At 41.1% G+C, this 22,757-nt stretch overlaps 1 protein-coding gene across 1 annotated transcript in view; it reads right to left on the bottom strand.

Moving 5' to 3' along the window:
- Positions 1 to 15,585, bottom strand: part of LOC149435006 (interferon-induced very large GTPase 1-like) — a 35,667-nt gene extending 20,082 nt beyond the window's left edge. Inside the window, exon 1 of the mRNA XM_089663100.1 lies at positions 15,294 to 15,585. Within this exon, the coding sequence (XP_089519226.1) occupies positions 15,294 to 15,585 (292 nt within the window). The remainder of the gene's footprint in view (positions 1 to 15,293) is intronic.
- Positions 15,586 to 22,757: the final 7,172 nt, after the last annotated feature.

The following is a 22,757-nucleotide window of genomic DNA, read 5'->3' on the forward strand; positions in this document are numbered from 1 at the left end:
CGATTTCCCTCCCAGATTGTAAGCTCCCAGGATCAGGGCCCTCCTATCCCTCTTGTATTGAACTGTATTGTTGCTGCATTGTCTCCCGTTATATTGTAAAGTGCTGAGCAAACTGTTATATAAATCTTGTATAATAATAAAAAAATAATTTTCAGATATATATCCAATAGTTTATGGATTTAAAACTTTCCTACAGCCTAAATAATAAACACTGATTTGGGTTATTTTCACCTAAGAAATGCAGGAGAATAAATTTTGGCCTAAATTGTTGAAGAAAGATTATTTATTTGCAAAACTTTATAAAAACTTTTTTTTAAATTGCTGGTCTTTGTTTAGTTTATTTAGCAAAAAAAAACCCAGTGGTGATTAAATACCACCAAAAGAAAGCCCCAGTTGTGGGAACAAAATGATAAAAATTCTGTATGCGTACAGTGTTGCATGACTGCACAACTGTCATTCAAAGTGTGACGGTGCTGAAAGCTGAAAATTGGCCTGGGGGGGAAGGGGGTGAAAGTGCTCAGTATTGAAATGGTTAACCACTTACTGACCGGTGATAGATGAATGACGGCTTCACCGCGGGCCGACCAGTTCTGGGAGGGTGTCATATGACGTCCTCCCATGATCGTGCTTCATTCAGGTAAATGCTTGCTTATAGCTTATAATTCTTTGCTATAAACAAATTGTGTAAAAAAAAACAAAATACTGATCACTTCCCCAAAGTAGTACAATGTTACTATGGTAACATTGTACTACTTTGGTCATAGTGAAATATGAAATTAAAAAAAAGAAAAAAAAAGTAATAAAAAATTAAAAATAATAAAAAAAGAAAAAAATATATATTTTTTTTTTTCATACTGTCACCAGTCAGTGTCCCTGATCACTGCTATGCCAGTTATATGAAGACGCTGTACTGCACTGGTGACAGTATGTAAAAAAAAAATAGTGAAAATAATTTTTTTAATTTTTTCATTTTCCAAAAAATTATGACAAAAAAAATACAACTTCAAAAAACTTGCCATTCCTCTTATGCAGTACGTAGGACTGTCTACTCTGCAAAAAGGGGTCATTTGGGGTATATCTGTACTATTCTGACATTTGGGGTATATCTGTACTATTCTGACATTTGGGGGATATCTGTGCTGTCCTGACATTTGGGGGATATCTGTACTGTCCTGACATTTGGGGGATATCTGTACTGTCCTGACATTTGGGGGATATCTGTACTGTCCTGACATTTGGAGGATATCTGTACTGTCCTGACATTTGGGGGATATCTGTACTGTCCTGACATTTTGGGGATATCTGTACTGTCCTGATATTTGGGGGATATCTGTACCGTCCTGACATTTGGGGGATATCTGTACCGTCCTGACATTTGGGGGATATCTGTACTGTCCTGATATTTGGGGGATATCTGTACTGTCCTGACATTTGGGGAATATCTGTACTGTTCTGATATTTGGGGGATATCTGTACTGTCCTGACATTTGGGGGATATCTGTACTGTTCTGACATTTGGGGGATATCTGTACTGTTCTGACATTTGGGGGATATCTGTACTGTCCTGACATTTGGGGGATATCTGTACTGTTCTGACATTCTTAGACCTCAAAAAATTAGATTGGCTGTCAGTACTGCAGGATTGATCAATATTCAGATCTATACCATAGTTTGTGAACTCTATAACTTTCTTACAAACTAAAAAATACATCCTAATTTGGGTTATTTTCACCAAAGACATGTAGCAGAATACATCTCGGCCTAAATTTATGAAGAACAATTATTTATTTGCAAACTTTTATAAAAGAAACAACATTTTTCCAAAATTTTTTGTCTTTTTTGTTAATTTAGCAAAAAATAAAAACCCCAGAGGTGATTAAATACCACCATAAGAAAGCTCTAGTTGTGTGAATAAAATGATAATATTTCAGTTTGGGTACAATGTTGTATGACCGCGCAATTGTCATTCAAAGTGTGAGAGCGCTGAAACCTGAAAAATGGCCTGGGCAGGAAGGTGTAAACGTGCCCGGTATGGAAGTGGTTAAAGGTGCTACTTGGATGTTGGGCCTCTGTATATGGCCAGGCTGTGGAAAAGTATCTGATCCAAAAATATTTAGACAGCAGGTGAATAAAGCCCCTGGACCGGATGGCATACACCCACGTGTCGTTAAAGAATTGAGCTCTGTGATTTCAAAGCCATTGTTTCTCATTTTTAGGGACTCTTTAATGACGGGCATAGTAACACTGGATTGGTGTAAGGCCAATGTGGTGCCAATATTTAAAAAGGGGTCAAAATCTTTACCAAGTAATTATAGACCTGTTAGTGTAACTTCTACAGTTGGGAAGATACTATTTATTATTATTATTTATTTCAGTTACTTATATAGCACCATCAATGTACACAGCACTTTACATATATATTGTACATTCACATCAGTCCCTAACCCTCAAGGGGTGTACAATCTAAGGTCCCTAACTCACATTCATACACATACTAGGGACAATATGGACAGGAGCCAATTAACCTCCCAGCATGTCTTTGGAGTGTTGGAGGAAACTGGAGTACCCAGAGGAAACCCACACAGGCACAACATGCAAACTCCAGGCAGTTGGTGTCATGGCTGGGATTCGAACCAATGACCCGAGTTCTGGCAGGCGGAAGTGCTAACCATTTAGCCACTGCGCACTGTGTACTGGAGATTTTAATAAAAGACCACGGAGAGGAGTTCTTGCTGGAAAAAAATATTTTAAGCAACAGACAGCATGGAGTCATGAAAGACAGAAGTTGTCAAACTAATCTGATTTCTTTTTATGATGGGGTGAGCAAAACCTTGAACAGAGGGGTGGCTGTAAACGTGGTATATTTGGACAGAGGGGTGGCGGTGGATGTGGTATACTTGGACATAGGGGTGACTGTGGACGTGGTATACTTGGACATAGGGGTGACTGTGGACGTGGTATACTTGGACATAGGGGTGACTGTGGACGTGGTATACTTGGACAGAGGGGTAACGGTGGACGTGGTATACTTGGACAGAGGGGTGGCGGTGGACGTGGTATACTTGGACAGAGGGGTGGCGGTGGACGTGGTATACTTGGACAGAGGGGTGGCGGTGGACGTGGTATACTTGGACAGAGGGGTGGCTGTGGACGTGGTATACTTGGACATAGGGGTGACTGTGGACGTGGTATACTTGGACATAGGGGTGACTGTGGACGTGGTATACTTGGACAGAGGGGTGGCGGTGGACATGGTATACTTGGACAGAGGGGTGACTGTGGACGTGGTATACTTGAACAGAGGGGTGACTATGGACGTGGTATACTTGGACAGAGGGGTGGCTGTGGACGTGGTATACTTGGACATAGGGGTGACTGTGGACGTGGTATACTTGGACAGATGGGTGGCGGTGGACGTGGTATACTTGGACAGAGGGGTGGCGGTGGATGTTGTATACTTCGACAGAGGGGTGGCGGTGGACGTGGTATACTTGGACAGAGGGGTGGCGATGGACGTGGTATACTTGGACAGAGAGGTGACGGTGGACGTGGTATGCTTGGACAGAGGGGTGGCGATGGACGTGGTATACTTGGATTTTGCAAAAGCATTTGACACAGCTCCCCACACGGCTAATGTGTAAGGTAAAGTCTACAGGCTGGAAAAATCTGAATGTAAATGGATAGAAAACTGGCTAAAAGATGGTATTCAGAGAGTAGTGGGTAATGATTCATACTCTGAATGGTCTGGGGTCATCAGTGGGGTACCCCAAGGTTCAGTGTTATCAGTGGGGTACCCCAAGGTTCAGTGTTGTTAGTGAGGTACCCCAAGGCTCAGTGTTGTCAGTGGGGTACCCCAGGGTTCAGTGTTATTAGTGGGGTACCCCAAGGTTCAGTGTTGGGACCCTTACTTTTTAATATATTTATAAACAATATAGGGTCTGTGATTAAAAATCCCATTTCAGTCTTTGCAGATGACACCAAGCTGTGCTGGGGTATAACGTCCTTACAGGATGTCTCCAACTTACAAGCCGACCTCAATGCTCTGTGTAATTGGGGGACTATGGGGCCAATGAGGGCTAATATTGATAAATGTAAGGTTCTGTGCTTGGGGGCTCAGAATATGCATCATACATACTGGGGGGGGGTACAAGTGGGGGGTCAATGGTGGAGAAGGATCTGGGGGTTCTGGTAGATCACAAGCATAATAATGGCATGCAATGCCAAGCTGCGGTTTCTAAAGCAAGCAAAATCCTCTCTTGTATTAGGAGATGTATTGACTCCAGAGAGAGAGGTATCACCTCCCCCCCCCCCAGTACAAATCATTAGTAACACCTCATCTGGAATATGCAGTTCAATTTTGGGCTCCAATTCACAAAAAGAACATTGGGGAACTGGAGAAAGTACAGAGAAGGGCAACCAAACTGATAAGAGGCATGGAGGAGATCAGCTATGAGGAAAGATAATTAAAAATATTAAGTTTCCAAAGAATTGAGTGAAAAAAATACAACTTCAAAAAACTCACCATGCCTCTTACTAAATACTCCCATGCACAGCTGTGCCAGATTTTGCACTCTCTAGTTTTAGTAAATCAACCTCATTGTGTCTCCTACGTGCTGTGGGGCTACAGTATCAATCCAATAAACAGTGTGACTCTGACTTACCGGGCCATGCTGCTGGTCTTTTTGAGTCCAGGCTTTGCCTGTCATGGGGGGCATACCCTGAGAGGGGTCTGTACAGAGCTCTGACTACATGCATTGCACAAAGTGTCAAGGAGAACACCCAAGCAGGATCCAGTACCTAAAGAAACATTTCAGGCCGTCCCCATAGTGTGGGGCCTAGGTATGGCTTCCAAGATATTACCAAGGTGGTACAAATCCAGATGCATTGCTCCTACTGTTGTGGTAGAAGACAGTGAGGAGTTAAATAAAGAATCTGAAATACAGTAATAAACTAGTTGACTTTAGAATAATTTCTCAGTAAAGAAGAAGAAGAGGTCCATCACCTACGGACACTAGTGAAAAACTGAGGACTCATGGAGTGGGTTAGGGTTATAGGGGGACCAGCCCAGCAAAGCTTGGCCAGTGTCCATTCACCCGAAGGTAGCAGCCTATAGCCGGGGTCTATGATATCCATCCTGTGTCTTGTACCTTACCATTAAGATAACAATGTATCAGTGTGGGAATACAATGCTGTTGGCTCAGGAATGTCAGCAATTTGTTTCACAATTCTTAGTTTGTCTTCATTCTACTCCCTGTTGTACAATGTTACAAAAAGTGAGATAAAGCAGCAAAAAATAATACTAAATGAAGTGCTAAATATTGCAAAATAGAAACATCTAACTCATTCTGAAAATATAACGTGTTTTAGTGAACTGACTGCTTGTGAGATAAATACATCATGAGTTATTCTAAGGCGAAAATGCATGAAGTGCTTAATTCTTGTGCTGTCTTTGGGGGAATATTGTATTACTTTTCTTGTTATCATTAATAAATTACAAAGTACTTAGCACCACAAAATGATACTTGGCTCTGTATTCTCTAAAAGGAGCGGTACTGGGAGGCGGGTAGGAGGTGGAACCAAGGGACCAAGGGACGGTGCTCGGAGGTGGGGGAGGGCGGAGACAAGAAGTGACTCAGAAGGGGGGCGTTTCTGCACCTATTTTCTGAGAAAAAAAGCCCCGGTAACTGTACTGTCTGCCCTCATGTTGTAAAGTGCTGCACAGACTGTTGGCGTAATATAAATCCTGTATAATAATAATTCACTAAGAATTAAGCACTTCAAAAACGAGATTATAACTTGCGAACCACCTACTATTAATCAAAAAGGTGCGCTAACATACAACACATCCTCCTTATATGTGTAAATATTGTGACACAAATATACGTTTAAATTATGCTGCGCTCCTCCTCAAAGTGAAAAATAATAAACTAAAAATCAATTCATATTTCCAAAGAAACCATATCATAAACCAAAAATATATCAATATAAAAACATGCGATCAACAAAATAAGATGTGACATCCCGTGCTTAACATTTGCAAATAATGAGTCTCTGTGAATAAGTAGTGACAATTCCCAGTGATTCAAATCAATAACTAATTCCAGGTGACTTCCTTAGTGAGATGAAGATGTGCGCTCCCCTCCAAGATAGCCTATACTAGGCTAATAATGCTTGTGTTCATTATATGGAACTGTAGTGTGTTGCACCATATGAGGAATGGTGGATCCCTCTCAGCCGGCTCTCCGTTTCCTATCCCTGCTGGGATCTTACTCTCTCACTGCTTCTCCCCTGCTTTCCTCTCCTCTGCATATGCCCTCAGTGGAAAGAAAACATTCCAGAGATAGTGCTTTATCCTTTATAAAAAACTTTAACAAGGCACCCAATTGCGCTCACATATAAAAAAGTAAAAAAAACGCTTCTGTGTATACAGAGCTGCGTCCTCAGCATGCCAAACACCGCATGCCTGATGTGAACCTGTCGTCCTCAAATGGCCAGTGACGTTGTAGCCCCTCCCCTACGCGTTACGCCGCTGGTCACACGGCTTCATCAGGGGGTTGTGATTGGACTTCACTCTTCCATTCGATCTATATATACTGACTATCCTCCATTTTGTTGTAGTTAACATGGGCACGGCCATCTTTTTGGGGCCGTAATTCAACAGATTACATTCTTCCCTGCCGATGTTTATACTAAGGATACAATGTTGCTGTTCGACTCTATACTACATGTCAGTCCCATTCTTGGACTAACGGTACACATTTACAATGGTACAACAAAGATGAATACATAACGATACTAAAATATATATTATTGTATGAGGAAAGAACAAAGAGCACAGGCCTAGTGCATTACCATAAAAAATGTTTAATAAGAAATAAAATAGGTGTTGTACACAAACGAGAATAAAGCCAAAAGGCACATCATAAAGAATAGCTGGGTCAGCACCGCGCTGAGTAACAGTCCGCAATAGGGAGTGTAGACATCCAATAGGCTGACACGTTTCGAGGACTTGCCTCTTCAAAGCTAACTAACCAAATGTCTGCTCCCTATTTTATATGCTCACTAATAGTTGAACCAAAGGTCACATGGGCCGTCCTGGACACTCCCCTAAGCAGGTTGAGGGGTCACAGGGGCAAAGGAGATAAATCACTGGTATAAACATAAATGTTAATATAAAACATTACCAAAAACTTCTTAATATGGTTTACAAAGTATAAATAAAATGAAATGAGCATTGTTACAATATAGTATAATATCTGGTACAATTGGTATAGTGTATGGTATACGTGTGTACGCATAAACATAGAAGCATAGGAAATATAAATATATAGGAAAAAAAAAAAATAATAACTATATAAAAAAAATTGTTTTTTTTTTTTTTGTAAAAAATATATATGTGTGCAATAAGAATATAGATGTCAAAGGTGTATGGAACAAGCACTTGCATAATGAGAAAGCAGTGCTCGGAGAGAACTCACTGGACCACATGCGTGCGCACATGTGTGTGTAACACGTCCATATGAGTAACTGCTTTCTTGTAAAAAACAAAAAACATGTATATACATACATACATAAACATACACACACATATATATGGAAACTGAATGAAAAAATGGGTGACCAATGAATGACCCATAGACACAAGCGCCTGGGAATGCGGTTGAGCGCATGCGCCTATGGGTGACACAATAAATGTGAAGTGAGCAACCTAATGTGTAAGGATGCAGGGTAATGGTAGCTATACTGATGATACTATAGTAATCATAGCTGCTGAAAATGAATATATCTAAGGCATACATCTGTAGTGGATGGTGTACCCACTATAGGTCACAAGGGAAATAATGGAACTAGCACTAAAGAGGGGTGGGGGGAGGGGAGAGAAAAAAAAAGGGGGGGAGAGACAAAAGGATGAGAGTAGGACTCTAGGGAACATGTGCAGCTCAGCAGAAGGTACCTATGCATAACGGGGGTCAGTGAATGACCCCATGTATCTCAAGATCTTCATAAAGCCCAGTGGGTGAGAGGGAACCCAAAGTAAAGATCCAATAGGTCTCCCTCTTGCATAGTCTCTGGAATTTTCTTCCATCATCTGAATCTCCTGTGATGGATTCAGTCCCAAATACTTTCATGCCTGATGGGCCACCACCGTGTGCCTCCTGAAAGTGCCGTGGTACGGAATATTTGTATTTGCCTTTATTGCTCTGCTTGTGATTAATGATGTTACATTTGTGTTCGCCAAACCTGACCCTCAAGGGGCGCATGGTTCGGCCAACATATAGGAGGCCACAGGGACAGATGAGCCCATAGATCACAAAGGAAGTGCACAGTTGATGAACTGCTTAATCTTCTATGTATGGCCATTGGTGGCAGCCACCTCTTTCTTTCTGTGGCACATGTATTTGCAGGTTCCACAATTGCTCACACCGCATTTGAAACTGCCCCTTTGATCAAACAGGGCAGACCAAGGATTGACCGTATTACTGGCACCAGCAAGAGGCTTCTTGATTCTACTGGGTGCTATGTGACTCCTGAGATCCCTAGGCTTCCTCAACACAATTTCGGGTCTGGGGGCAAGGCTCTGACCAAGGACTGGGTCCTGCTTAAGAATTTTCCAATGCTTTTGAATGCTTCGCTGTATGTCGAATGCTTTATTATTGAATCTGGTGCAAAACCTGACCTGGTTATTAAATCTATTGTTGGGATCTTTAGTGACTTTCTTGGCAGCTGTGTGTGGTATATGCAGTGGACTCTCTTCATATTGGCCCCAATACTTCTGCTTTGCTTCCTCGATGTGGACCTCACTGTAGCCTTTTTCTAGAAACTTGGTCCTCAAGATGGCGCTCTGTTCCTCATAGTCACCTCTGGTGGTGCATGTTCTCCTCAACCTGCAATACTGACCAAAAGGGACATTACGGATCCATTTGGGGTGGTGATGGCTACTAGCGTGCAAGTAAGAATTGCCTGCGCTAGGCTTAAAATGCTTTTTAGAGCGGATGTTGACATCAGAGTCTGTCCGTAATTCAAGATCTAGGAATACCAGACTGTTGGCATCCACCACATGTGTGAAGCCGATTCCAAAGGGTTTATTTTGGCAGTGTGCAAGAAACCCATCCAGATCATCGTCTGACCCTTGCCAGATGATTAAGATTTTGTCTATATATCTGGCGTACAGGGCCAGATTGCCCAACATGGGTTTTTATTCCATATTGATTCCTCCTCTCAATACCCCATGAAGAGGTTGGCATAGCTAGGGGCAAATCTAACTCTCATATCCGTGCTTCTAATTTGTCTGTAGAAGTTCCCTTGAAAGGAGAAATAATTATGTGTGAGGGTATAGTGGATGGCTTTTCGTAGGAAAGCTACTTGAATGGGAGGTATGTCACTATTGTCCAAAAAGTGTTTGATGGCAAACATGCCATATTGATGCTCGATGGATGTGTAAAGCGAAGTGACATCCAAGGATAACCATTTATATTCTGGACACCACTTCGAGGAAGATAGGAGCTCCAGCATATGCCCAGAGTCTCGGACGTAGGATGGTGGACTCACGGCTAGTTCTTGGAGGAAATAATCAATGTTGCATCCCAAATTGCTGGAGATGCTATCAATGCCAGCTATGATGGGTCTACCAGGGGGATTAGTCAGGTCTTTGTGAATTTTTGGTATATGGTAAAAATAAGGGGTCAGTGGGTGTTGTTTGAGCAGGAATTGATATTCATTGTTTGATAGTATTTTATTGGTCAGAGCCTCATCCAGCAACCCTTTTAAAGCATCTTTGTATTCCGGTAGGGGGTCTCTGCGGAGCTGTTCATAGGTGTTACAATCTCCTATCAGTCTAAAGGCTTCCAAAAGATATACATCTTTGTCCTGGATGACCAGATCACCCCCTTTGTCAGCCTGTCTTATGATAATATCATCTCTGTTTTGTATGCGAGTCAAAGTGATGTCAAGGTTCTCGCCCCCGAAACAGTGTGAGATGTTTTTTGGAATCCTATGATGTTTATGTTCGCAGATCCTCTTGATATCCTCAAACATCATGTCATAAAAGGTTGGGATGAAATTCCCTTTAACCCAATGTGGATAAAAGGTGGAGGCAGGTTTGAAGGTCGTATGAATGATCCTGTCTTTACCTGTTGACACGTGATCATCAAGGGCCAGTGCAAACCCATCACATTCACCTTCCTGTAGTAAACTTTCCAGCAAGGGAAGTGCGGGATCATTGCTAATGGAGCTGGTAATAGGTAACTGCCCTACCTGAGGACCTGCAGTCATTAAAGGTTCTTTTTTGAGGGCGAAATACCTCTTGACAGTGAGGTTTCTGACATATTTGTTGAGATCTATAAATATTTCAAATAGATTAGGAGGATTTTTAGGAGCAAAATTGAGGCCTTTCCGTAATAAATTCAGTTCCGTGTCTGTGAACACTGCACTGGATAGATTATAGATTTTAATGGTGGAGTGTGGAGTGGTTATCTCCTTATGATGATACTTAAAACCAGTTATAAAAGAACTCCACAGAATCCAAAACGTAGGTTTATATTTACCAATCCTAGTAAAGATAAACAATACAAAATAAAACAGTTTATATCGTGCGATACTAAAGGTGTTGTTTACGCGCTGAAATGCCCATGTAATTTTTTATATATATTGGACGAACAAAACGCAGTTTGATAGAACGCATGAAAGAGCACATTCACAACATCAATATAGGTTTTAAGTATTATCATTTGACTATGCACTTTTGGGGAATTATTCACAACAGTAAGGCAGATAAAGTGGAATATTGAGGGATAGAAAAACACAATCCCCACTGGAGGGGCGATAATCTGGTCAGGGAAATTAGTAAGAAGGAATCATTATGGATTTATGAGTTAGGGAATCTGGCACCAGGTGGTCTGAATAAGGAGTTTGATTTAGCATGCTTTATTAGTGATATTTAGTTTTATTTAACCATTTGCCGCCCCCCCTATGGCCGAATGGCGGACGGCAAATGTCATCAGCGTTCCGGGTGGACGCCATATGGCGTCCTCCCGCAAAAGCGCAGATTGCGCTCCTGCAGAGCAGCGCAGCGGCACGATCTGTCACCGGCCGTGTACCTCGGACACGGCCGATGACAGATCTGAGTATCGGCCCAGTTTCCAGTACCATGTGACTTGCTGTGACCAATCACAGCAGGTCAAATGACAGTTGTATACAATGGATGGCTTCATTCATGCCATCCATTGTATACTACTGCCTAGCTGTGAATGGTCACAGCAATCACATGCACATGTCATGTGATTAGCTGTGGCCAAATCACAGCTATGCACAAAAAAAAAAAAAAAAAACCCTGAATGAATCGATGTCATTCAGGTAAATGCTTGCTTTTAATTCTTTGCTATAAGCAAATTGTGTAAAAAAAAAAAAATACTGATCACTTCCCCAAAGTAGTACAATGTTACTATGGTAACATTGTACTACTTTGGTTATAGTGAAATATGAAAAAAAAAATCTTAAAAAAAGAAAAAAAAATTTATAAAAAATAATAAAAAAAATAAAAAATATTAAAAAATATAAAAAAGATAAAAAAACAAAAAAAATACAACTTCAAAAAACTCGCCATGCCTCTTATGAAGTACGCCGGACTGTCTACTGTGCAAAAAGGGGTCATTTGGGGGGTATCTGTACTATTCTGACATTCTTGGACCTCAAGAAATTAGATTGGCTGTCAGTACTTCAGGATTGATCAATATTCAGATCTATACCATAGTTTGTGAACTCTATAACTTTCCTACAAACTAAATAATACATCCTAATTTGGGTTATTTTCACCAAAGACATGTAGCAGAATACATCTCGGCCTAAATTTATGAAGAACAATTATTTATTTGTAAACTTTTATAACAGAAACAAAGAAACTTTTTTTTTTTCAAAATTTTTGGTCGTTTTTTGTTAATTTAGCAAAAAATAAAAACCCCAGCGGTGATTAAATACCACCAAAAGAAAGCTCTAGTTGAAAATGATAAAATTTTAGTTTGGGTACAGTGTTGTTTGACCGCGCAATTGTCATTCAAAGTGTGAGAGCGCTGAAACCTGAAAACTGGCCTGGGCAGGAAGGTTTAAAATTGCCCGGTATTGAATTGGTTAAAGATGATGGGAAATATATTTAGTATAGTCTTTGGTGGTCTATCTATTTTTATATATATATATATATATAATATATACATATATATATATATATATATATATATATATATTTATTTTTTTATATATTTATATATATATTTTTTAGTTATTTTATATAGTTTTTATTTTTCAATATTTTTTATTTATATTTATTTTATTTTGTTTTTATTTTCATTTGATATATTAATACATTTAATCTTTGTGATACTTAATAAACTATTGTTTCATTGATTGATATATTTACATTTGATTAGGCTGTATAATGGAGGATAATGGATTATACAATAATATATATTTTAGTATCGTTATGTATTCATCTTTGTTGTACCATGTAAATGTGTACCGTTAGTCCAAGAATGGGACTGACATGTAGTATAGAGTCGAACAGCAACATTGTATCCTTAGTATAAACATCGGCAGGGAAGAATGTAATCAGTTGAATTACGGCCCCAAAAAGATGGCCGCGCCCATGTTAACTACAACAAAATGGAGGATAGTCAGTATATATAGATCAAATAGAAGAGTGAAGTCCAATCACAACCCACTGATGAAGCCACGTGACCAGGTGCGGACTGACCATTTGGAAACTCGGGCACTGCCCGAGGGCCCGGGGTCATTAGGGGGCCCCATGAGATACCCCTGGTACCTTCTTCATAGGCTTTTTTGAATTTGGGCAAGGACACAGGGGCCCCATGATCCCCTATTGCCCAGGGGCCCCATGAGTTGTCAGTCCGCCCCTGCGCGTGACCAATGGCATAACGCGTAGGGGAGGGGCTACGACGTCACTGGCCATTCGAGGATGACAGGTTCACACCAGGCATGCGTTGTTTGGCATGCTGAGGACGCAGCTCTGTATACACAAAAGCGTTTTTTTACTTTTTTATATGTGAGTGCAGTTGGGTGCCTTATTAAAGTTTTTTATAAAGGATAAAGCACTATCTCTGGAATGTTTTCTTTCCACTGAGGGCATATGCAGAGGAGAGGAAAGCAGGGGAGAGTAAGATCCCAGCAGGGATAGGAAACGGAGAGCCGGCTGAGAGGGATCCACCATTCCTCATATGGTGCAACACACTACCGTTCCATATAGTGAACACAAGCGTTATTAGCCTAGTATAGGCTATCTTGGAGGGGAGCGCACATCTTCATCTCACTAAGGAAGTCACCTGGAATTAGTTATTGATTTGAATCACTGGGAATTGTCACTACTTATTCACAGAGACTCATTATTTGCAAATGTTAAGCACGGGATGTCACATCTTATTTTGTTGATCACATGTTTTTATATTGATATATTTTTGGTTTATGATATGGTTTCTTTGGAAATATGAACTGATTTTTAGTTTATTATTTTTCACTTTGAGGAGGAGCGCAGCATAATTTAAATGTATATTTGTGTCACAATATTTACACATATAAGGAGGATGTGTTGTATGTTAGCGCACCTTTTTGATTAATAGTAGGTGGTTCGCAAGTTATAATCTCGTTTTTGAAGTGCTTAATTCTTAGTGAATTATTATTATACAGGATTTATATTGCGCCAACAGTCTGTGCAGCACTTTACAACATGAGGGCAGACAGTACAGTTACCGGGGCTTTTTTTCTCAGAAAATAGGTTCAGAAACGCCCCCCTTCTGAGTCACTTCTTGTCTCCGCCCTCCCCCACCTCCGAGCACCGTCCCTTGGTTCCACCCCCTACCCACCTCCCAGTACCGCTCCTTTTAGAGAATACAGAGCCAAGTATCATTTTGTGGTGCTAAGTACTTTGTAATTTATTAATGATAACAAGAAAAGTAATACAATATTCCCCCAAAGACAGTAGCAATATCCCCCCCCCCTTAGCAACAATAGATCCCCCAGCAGCCAATATCAATAGACCTTCCAGCACACCCCATCACCCCTTGCCATCACATACATTTAGTGCTGGAGGTGTCAGCGTTCCCCTGCGGGAAAAAAGCCCTGACAGTTACAATGCAATTTCATGCAGTAGGAATCAGAGGACCCGGCTTGTTAGAGCTCACAATCTAAAAGGGGAGGATCAAGTGATACAAAAGGTAATAACTGTGGGGGATTAGCTGATGGAAAAAATAAAAGTACAGTTGTTAGGTGGAGGTAGGATAGGCTCTGAAGAAAAAGTTTTCAGGGATCGTCTAAACGTGGTCACAGTAGGACATAGTTGGACAGATTGGGGTAGGGAATTCCATAGGATGGGAGAGGCTCAGGAGAAGTCCTGGAAGCAAGCATTGGAGAAGGTGACAAGGGAGCTAGAGAGCAGGAGGTGTTGGGAGGAATGAAGAGAATGATTTGGTTGGTATTTTGAGGCTATGTTTTTGATGTAGCTGGGGGCCGAGTTGTGGATGGCTTAGTAAGCTGTTAGTATTTGGAATTTAATTTTTTGGGTGAGCGGAAGCCAATGGAGGGAATGGCAGAGAGGGACGGCAGACACTAAATGGTTAGTTCTGGCAGCAGCATTCATGATGGGCTGAAGGGGGGCACTCCTATGTAAAGGTAATTCAATGAGGAGGAAGTTGCAGTAGTCGAGGCGAGAGATGTCCAGGGAGTGGATTAGGAGTTTTGTGGTGTCATTAGTTAGGAAGGGGTATATTTTGGAAATGTTACGAGGGTTGAGACAACAAGTTTTGGAAAGTGATTGGCTGGGGGGACTGAAAGGAGAGTTCAAAGTCCAGCATTACACCTTGTACCCTGGTATGCAGGGACGGATTAAAAGCTGGGTCATTGATCTTGACTAAAAGTCAGGGGAAGAGGCACACGGGGGAGGAAATATTATGAGCTTGGTTTTGGATAGATTGAGTTTGAGGAAGTGGTGTGATATCCAGTCTGATATGTTGGTCAGTAATTTAGTGATGTGTGAGGAGACTGATGTTGTGAGCTGAGGGGTAGAGAGATAGATTTGGGTTTCATCAGCTTAGAAATGGTATTGAAAGCAATGGGAGGCTGACCCAGGGAGGAGGAGTAGATCGACAATAGGAGAGGGCCAAGAACAGGACCTTGGGGGACCCCAACACAGAAAAGAAGAGGAGAAGAGAATTGTAAGTGACACTGAAGGTACGGTGGGATAGGTAGGATGAGATCCCTCAGCCTAAAATACTCCTATAGCTCAGATAACTTACTTTCTGAAAAGTGGTGGGACAGGTCACTCAGTGCTGGAAATCTGAGGATCAGGTTCTTAAGACGAAACAGGAATTTCTGACAGAGTTCTTCTTTCTGAACTATAATGCTCATCATTTGTTCAACTCTCCCTCTTGGATCTCCATCATGTTGAAGTTGAATCATCTCATCCGCGGTTATGAGGCCTTGAGATCCCATCTCATCACAGAAACCGTCTGCGTCCTCCTCAAACACTTCTAATAAAATCCATCTAAGACGTTTTATCCTCCTTGTGGCATCTGTGCCAGAAGTCATGATTTCTTGGTTTCAGAATCTAAAAATAAATAACATAGACAATTATTCTGCGACTATTCATTTTTAACTGAAAATATAGTGTATTTTTGATGATCACACAATTGACCCTATTTTACCTGTAAAGTGTATGTAAATGTAAAACAATTTTGGATGCTGTAAGGAAGGGTTGGACCCTTTGCTGGGTTTTTATTGCTATCTGTGTCCCCACTGTGGAGATTCACCCTTCAAAGTGAGGGGGAGTCAAAAGATTTTTAAATTATCACAGGAACAAGAGGTGAGAATTAATCTTCCAACGAGGGTCATCTGTTCAGGGAACAACTATAAAAGGGGAATTCCTGTCACTTTGTAGGAATTTTCACTCACTTCCTTGTTGTGGCCCCGGGGACAGAAATGTAAGGGATATCTACCCGAAAGGGCAGTAACAAAAAAAAAATCATCTGAGTTTATTTTAATTCTCCCTTTCTCTATCAAAGAGATAAAACAAAGTTTGGCCTATACAAGGATTTTAAATCTGTGGTGTAATTTCCACACTTTTACATTCGTTCTAATCAGTGCATAGCTCAGTAAAGTCTTCTTAAACAGACAGAAGGCATTATTCCTCGTTTGAGGGCAGTGGGCGGAGCCATTCAGATGGTTCTTTTACACCCCATAGGCCAGACGACGGTTTTTATTAGTTCATTTTGTGAGTGGATTTTTACTCATTTAATAAAATAGATGACATTGGTTACTGTACCATTGGAGGTTACCTCTTGCTTTTACATGACCATGATATCTGGTGGAGAGGAGTAAGGAGATTTATGGAGATTATGAAGTTTACATGCTGATACCACAATTGGAGATTTCACAAGCGATACTTGCCAACCATGGCAGCCTTCCAGCATGTGGGTCTGGTGAGTGCATACCCAAAAGGACAGGTTTCATGAACATGTGGTGATTTTGGTTTAGGAATATCAGAAGATTGTAACACTGAAAGTGACATCTACATGTATGATTCAACAGTTGTGGTGGGATCAATATCCTTTTTTTTTGTAATAAAGCGTGGTTTAGCCACTTGCAGACCAGTGATGTACCGGTATGTTGCTGGACTTTAAATGGCTATACAGGGATGATGCCTGTGTGATCAATCCGATACCGTTTTTTTAGAGCCCAAGTTCGGCTCTCTCGTAAACGCAATCTTCACAGCTAACTAGCCGCTGGACTGCTTTTAAAATCGGAGGGAGAGGACACCGCCTTCCAGCCGCCTTTCGCAGCTTTATCAGCCTGTCCCATCCCACCAGACACCCAACTGACCAGCCGGCGCTTCATAGAGATGAACAAAGACCGGAACTGCTCTGTTTGTCTCTAAGATATAGGGAACTGGAAGCAATGACCTCACATCACTACCAGTTGTAAATTACACTGTTTTTAAAAATCAAAGGCATTTGATCACACTCATAAAATGCCTTTGAAGCACATTAAGGTCTTGGAGTGGCCTAGCCAGTCTCCAGACCTTAATCCGATTGAAAATTGAAAATCTGTGGAGGGAGCTGAAAGTTTGAGTTGCCAAACGTCAGCCACCAAACCTTAATGACTTAGAGAGGATCTGCCAAGAGGAGTGGCCAAAATCCCCCCTGAGATGTGTGCAAACCTGGGGGCCAACTACAGGAAACGTCTGACCTCCAACTTCCAACAAGGAATTTACCACCAAGTACTAAGTCATGTTTTGTGAAGGGGATCAAATACTTATTTCCCTCATGATCATGCAAATCAGTCATCATTTGTTAGACATGCATTTCTTTTGAATTCTCTGTTGCTATTCTGTCTCTCAGTGTTACAATACACCAAACATTTGATTTTTAGACCGATCATTTCTTTGTGAGTGGGCAAACATTCAAAATCAGCAGGGGATCAAATACGCATTTCCTTCACTGTAAAAGTGAACAAGTCTTTACTTGTATAAGTGAACTAGTCTTTCACTTTGGCTCAAAACTTACCGTCTGGTTTTTCTCTGTCTCTACCCCTATTTTTGGCATGTTACAACATAGTATGACCCAGAAAGGCCTTATCTCTAGCTGCTACGCCTCAGTATTGTCTATTTACCTGGAAGCGTATCCTTTCCTTGTAGGACCATGGAGAGGTGGGAACTTGATGTTGGGGAATTCACAGGAGAACAGTGGGAAATGGATTTACAGGCACTACATGATAGCTCCTTAAATATATCTCAGAGACTGACACAATTGTATATTCTGCTGCAAGTTCATTATACCACGGTTAAATTGTTTTAAGATGGGACTTTTGTGCAATCTAGCTTGTCCAAAGTGTAGTACAGATCATGAGGATCTAATACATATGTTGTGGAGATGCCCTAAACTGCATAGGTATTGGAGATTGGTTCTAAGTACAATTAATGAAGCACTCCAAATTGATCTTCCCCCTGACCCCATATTGGGTATTCTAGAAGATATTGTTCCTGTATTAGGGAAGCTGTTTCTATGGTATTATTCCAGGCACGTAAAGCCATACTACTCCACTGGAAAAGTGCTTCCCCTCCCTCTCTTAAGGAATGACTTATGCATATGGGAACCACTTTATGATATGAGCGGGTTATCTATGAACACAGAGGATGCTTTGCTAAATTTGATAGAGTTTGGGGAGGTTGGCTTTACATTCCTGGTTTGGCTCCGGTTGACCTAGTTGTGAACACGATATTGGGGTAGGCTGATATTTGCAATATTGCTTTTATATCCATAGTCGAGGTATAATATGTAGCTGTTAACACGCTGTGTTAATCTCATACCTGCTCTTTCGGTCCACTGGTGGGCCCATCGGACTTAACACTGAAGGCCCCAGATCTACCTCAGGCTATATCGCTCAACATTGTATTATAATTATTTACTTTTATATGACTTGATCTAATGGGTGCTATATATTGAGAATTTGTAGAATCTGTATGCTTCCAAATGTCCAATAAAGGTTCTCTGTGATTAAAAAAAAAAGTTTCACTTAGATAAAGCCAGACTGAAAGCAGGGACCATATTCTTCTGTGCCCTTTCTTTATTCAACCTAAAATGCTTTGGGAATATATTGTCATGTATCATCCATTCTTTGGCCAGGCCAGATTTCCATTTAAAATTAGTCTGTTACAAGCCTAAACATTTTCAAACGATCCCCAAACCTTGTGTTATTGGTGATAAAGTAGAACCCAGAGAAAATTAAAAAAGACAAATAATATATAGACTGTCAATAGAATTAACACTGCTGTTTGTTTTTCTAAAGTCCGTCTGAGGTCTGTCATATCATTGTATTATTTGTTGATCCTGCCAGGATATCCATTACTCTTTCACATCCTATAATAGACCAAATAGTCCATTCAAACTGGCAGTTATAATTACAGGAGGTTCCTTTCTAAGGCTATCCATATACTGCTGTCATTTTGGCAAATTCTTGCTAAATCAACTAAAATTTGAGCTGTGGGTGGCCCTGTTGGGTAATTCCATCTTGACAAAAATAAAAGGAGTCAGGCAGAAATCTCTTGACATAGCAGTGACTAAATTCAATCAGATGCAGGCAATGTTCAGGTATTTGGATAGCTGTGAAGGTGCGGCTGCCAGAGTACAATTGCCTGCAGGAGATTCCTCCATCTGTGTTGTTTATTATGAAAGGAGGAGACCAAGTGATTTCTCTTGTTCCGCCCTTGATAATGAACAAGAGATATCTAACAGTGTATGGCTAGCTTTAACTGCTAAATGGCTATAACAGCTTTCAATCAATCAGTAGGGGTCACTGACTGCTGTACAGGATGCCAGGGATGAGTCCTGGAAGGCAGATTTGTGTCTCCATTGTTTGGGTTGTGGTACCTTTAAGTGGAATGAAAAGAAGCTTCATTTGAGTACCCAGGGACTCTCACCCGTGCAGAATGAGGGGTTCCTGGGTGATCCAATAGAGAGAGAAAGCTGATTTGCATATTTTGCAGGATGATTAGGTACTTCGATGGTACCTGAAATTCAGAGGCTCAGAGAGCTTTTGGAATGTAAAGGGCCTCCAACTCTGACTTTGGAAATTTGGACCTGAATGGGTTAACCTGCCACTAAAATGGGATGAAAGGGACAAGAAGCAATCAGCAGATGCTTGTGAGGTGTTGAGTGGAGCAGGACACAGTTGTGTGAGGATTGTAGATGGTCTTGTTAGTGAGACATTTCTGCTGAGCTCTTGCACCATTCATGTACCCCCTGGGGCAGGCAGGGACTTTAAGTATGTTGTGGGACAAGGCTTTTCTGGTGTGAACCAAAGGTTTGATTTACAGCAGAAGCTGATGGACTGTTTTGTTTTGCTGAAGAAACCCATTTTATTTGGCCTGTTTTGAAAATAAAAGACTGTTTGCGTTTACCAGTATGGCTGGCTGGTGACTTTCCCTAATATTGTGCTACATAGGACTGAATAGCTTTTGTATTATCAAAACTGTTGCTATAATATTGTGTTTGTTTGCATTAAAATTAATTTTAGTGTACTTTTTCCTGAAAATATGTGTTTGATAAATAACAGTGCAAATACGAGGAGCATTCAAGTCAGACCGGGACTTTTGATTTTCCAGGTATGAAAAAGGGATGCTAGTGAGGCGGTACTACATGCAGTAGTAACTGGCAAGTGCGTCCTATTACTGATAGGCGGCACACAGGTCATGGGCCAGTCCAGAGACCAGTAATCAAGATGGCAGACAACAATGTTAGTATGTGTATGGAACAGCGTGTGGTGATGAAGTTTCTTGTGAATGAAGGCATAAAACCCACCGATATCTACAGAAGACTTCAAGAACACTACGGTGATGAGACGCTCAGCCGCAGTAAGACGCTAAAATGGTGTAAATGTTTCAAAGATGGCCGTACATCTGTCAGTGATGATCCCAGCCATGATGGTTCCCAGCCCACAGCAGTAATTCCTGGAAACATTCAGCCCATGGAACGCCTGATCCTGGATAATTGATGCATAACCTGTCCTGAAATTGTACAAGAGATGCATCTTTCATTTCAGCACTGATGAGGAGGTGAAGCCGGATGTCCTAGGATGGTTCAGACATCCTGACAAATATTTCTATGCCAAATCTCAGGCATTACTTAAATGCTGGGATAAGTGTATAAATGTAGCAGTGGAGTATGTCGAAAAATAAATGCAGTTTCCACTTGAAATTTGTTTGTTTACAATATAAACTCAAAATTCCTGATTTGACTTGGATGCTCCTCGTATCATGGGACATATAAAAATTGCGGTTTATTCTCTAGGATTTCTGCTTTCAGAAAACATTTTTTTTTGGGGGGGGGGGGGGAGTTACAGTAACGCCTAGCAAAAAATTGCAAATTATAATGTGTGCAAAATATTTAAAAATTGCCCCGGTAGGTAAGTGGATAAAAAGGTCTCAGAGTGAACAGAAACTGTCAGGGTTGTTAGATATTTGTTAAAAATTTATTCACACAAATATAAAAAAAAAACAAGCAAAAATGATAAAAAGAGAGCTATTTACACAACTTCAATGAATTTCTTACTTGTAACAATATAGTAATTATCTAGACTATACAATGACCTTATCAAAAGATTTATATTCATAGAAACCCAACGAGAACTAAGGATTCGTATTAGGGAGCATTTCTGCAATATTTTAAAGGGGAGTGATAGGAATCCACCGTCTAAACTCTATAAGGAATTCCATAACTACAGCCTGAATGTTACAATGTTTTGGAGAACAGAGACAGTCGGGCAAGACTGGGGTGAAAATTAAATATAATATAATAATTATAAATATATATATATATATATATATACACACACACACACACACAAATTATATTGCTAGAAGTATTGGCCCAACCCTCCAAATCATGTGATTCAGGTGTTCCAATCCCCTCCCAATCATGTGATTCAGGTGTTCCAATCCCCTCCATGGACACAGGTGTATACAATCAAGCCCCTAGGCATGCAGACTGCTTCTACAAACATTGGTGAAAGAATGGGTCGCTCTCAGGAGCTCAGTGACTCCAAGCGTGGTCCCGTGATAGGTGGTCCCCTGGGCAATAAGTCCATCCGTGACATTTCCTGGCTACTAAATATTCCACGCTCAACTGTTAGTGGGATTATAACAAAGTGGAAGCAACTGGGAACACCACCAAGTGGTAGGCCACGTCACATGACAGGGCGGGGTCAGCGCATGCTGAAGCGCACAGTGTGCAGAAGTCGCCAACTGTCTGCAGAGTCAATAGCTAAAGACCTCCAAACTTGGTGTGGCCTTCAGATGAGCCCAACAACAGTGCGTAGAGAGCTTCATGGAATGGGTTTCCATGGCCGAGCAGCTGCATCCAAGCCTTACATCACCAAGTGCAATGCAAAGCGTTGGATGCAGTAGAGTAAAGCACGCCGCCACTGGACTCTAGAGCAGTGGAGATGTGTACTCTGGAGTGACCAATCATGCTTCTCTGTCTAGCAATCTGATGGGCGTATCTGGGTTTGTCAGTTGCCAGGAGAACGGTACTTGCCTGACTGCATTGTGCCAATTCTAATGTTTGGTGGAGGGGGATTATGGTGTGGGGTTATTTTTCAGGGGTTGGACTTGGCCCCTAGTTCCAGTTAAGGAAACTCTTAAGGCGTCAGCATACCAAGACATTTTGGACAATTTCATGCTCCCAACTTTGTAGGAAGAGTTTGGGGATGGCCCCTGCCTGTTCCAAATCTGCTTCTGGAAGAATGGTCCAACCTTCCCATAGACACCCTCCTAAACCTTGTGGACGGCCTTCCCAGAACAGTTGAAGCTGTTATAGCTACAAAGGGCGGGGCCAACTCAAAACTGAAACCTACGGACTAAGACTGGGAGGCCATTAAAGTTCATGTGTGTGTAAAGGCAGACTTCCCAATACGTTTGGCAATAATGTATATAGTATACTGCTAAAAAAAATTAAAGAAAACACTTTTTAATCAAAGTATAGCATCAAGTCAATGAAATTCCTGGGATATGATAATCCTGGGATTAAGAAACAGCTGCTTTGGTGGTAATGAAATTAACAACAGGTGCACTAGATGGGCAACAATGACAGGACTCCCAAAACAGGAATGGTTTTACAGGTGGAGGCCACTGACATTTTTTTCCCTACTCATCTTTTCTGACTGTTTTTCAGTAGATTTTAGTTTTTTTGGCTAGGGTCAGAGTCACT

This window comes from Staurois parvus, unplaced genomic scaffold, assembly GCF_062004578.1.
Source record: "Staurois parvus isolate SC_StPar_1 unplaced genomic scaffold, SC_StPar_1.0 ptg001626l, whole genome shotgun sequence".
Classification (NCBI taxonomy): domain Eukaryota; kingdom Metazoa; phylum Chordata; class Amphibia; order Anura; family Ranidae; genus Staurois; species Staurois parvus.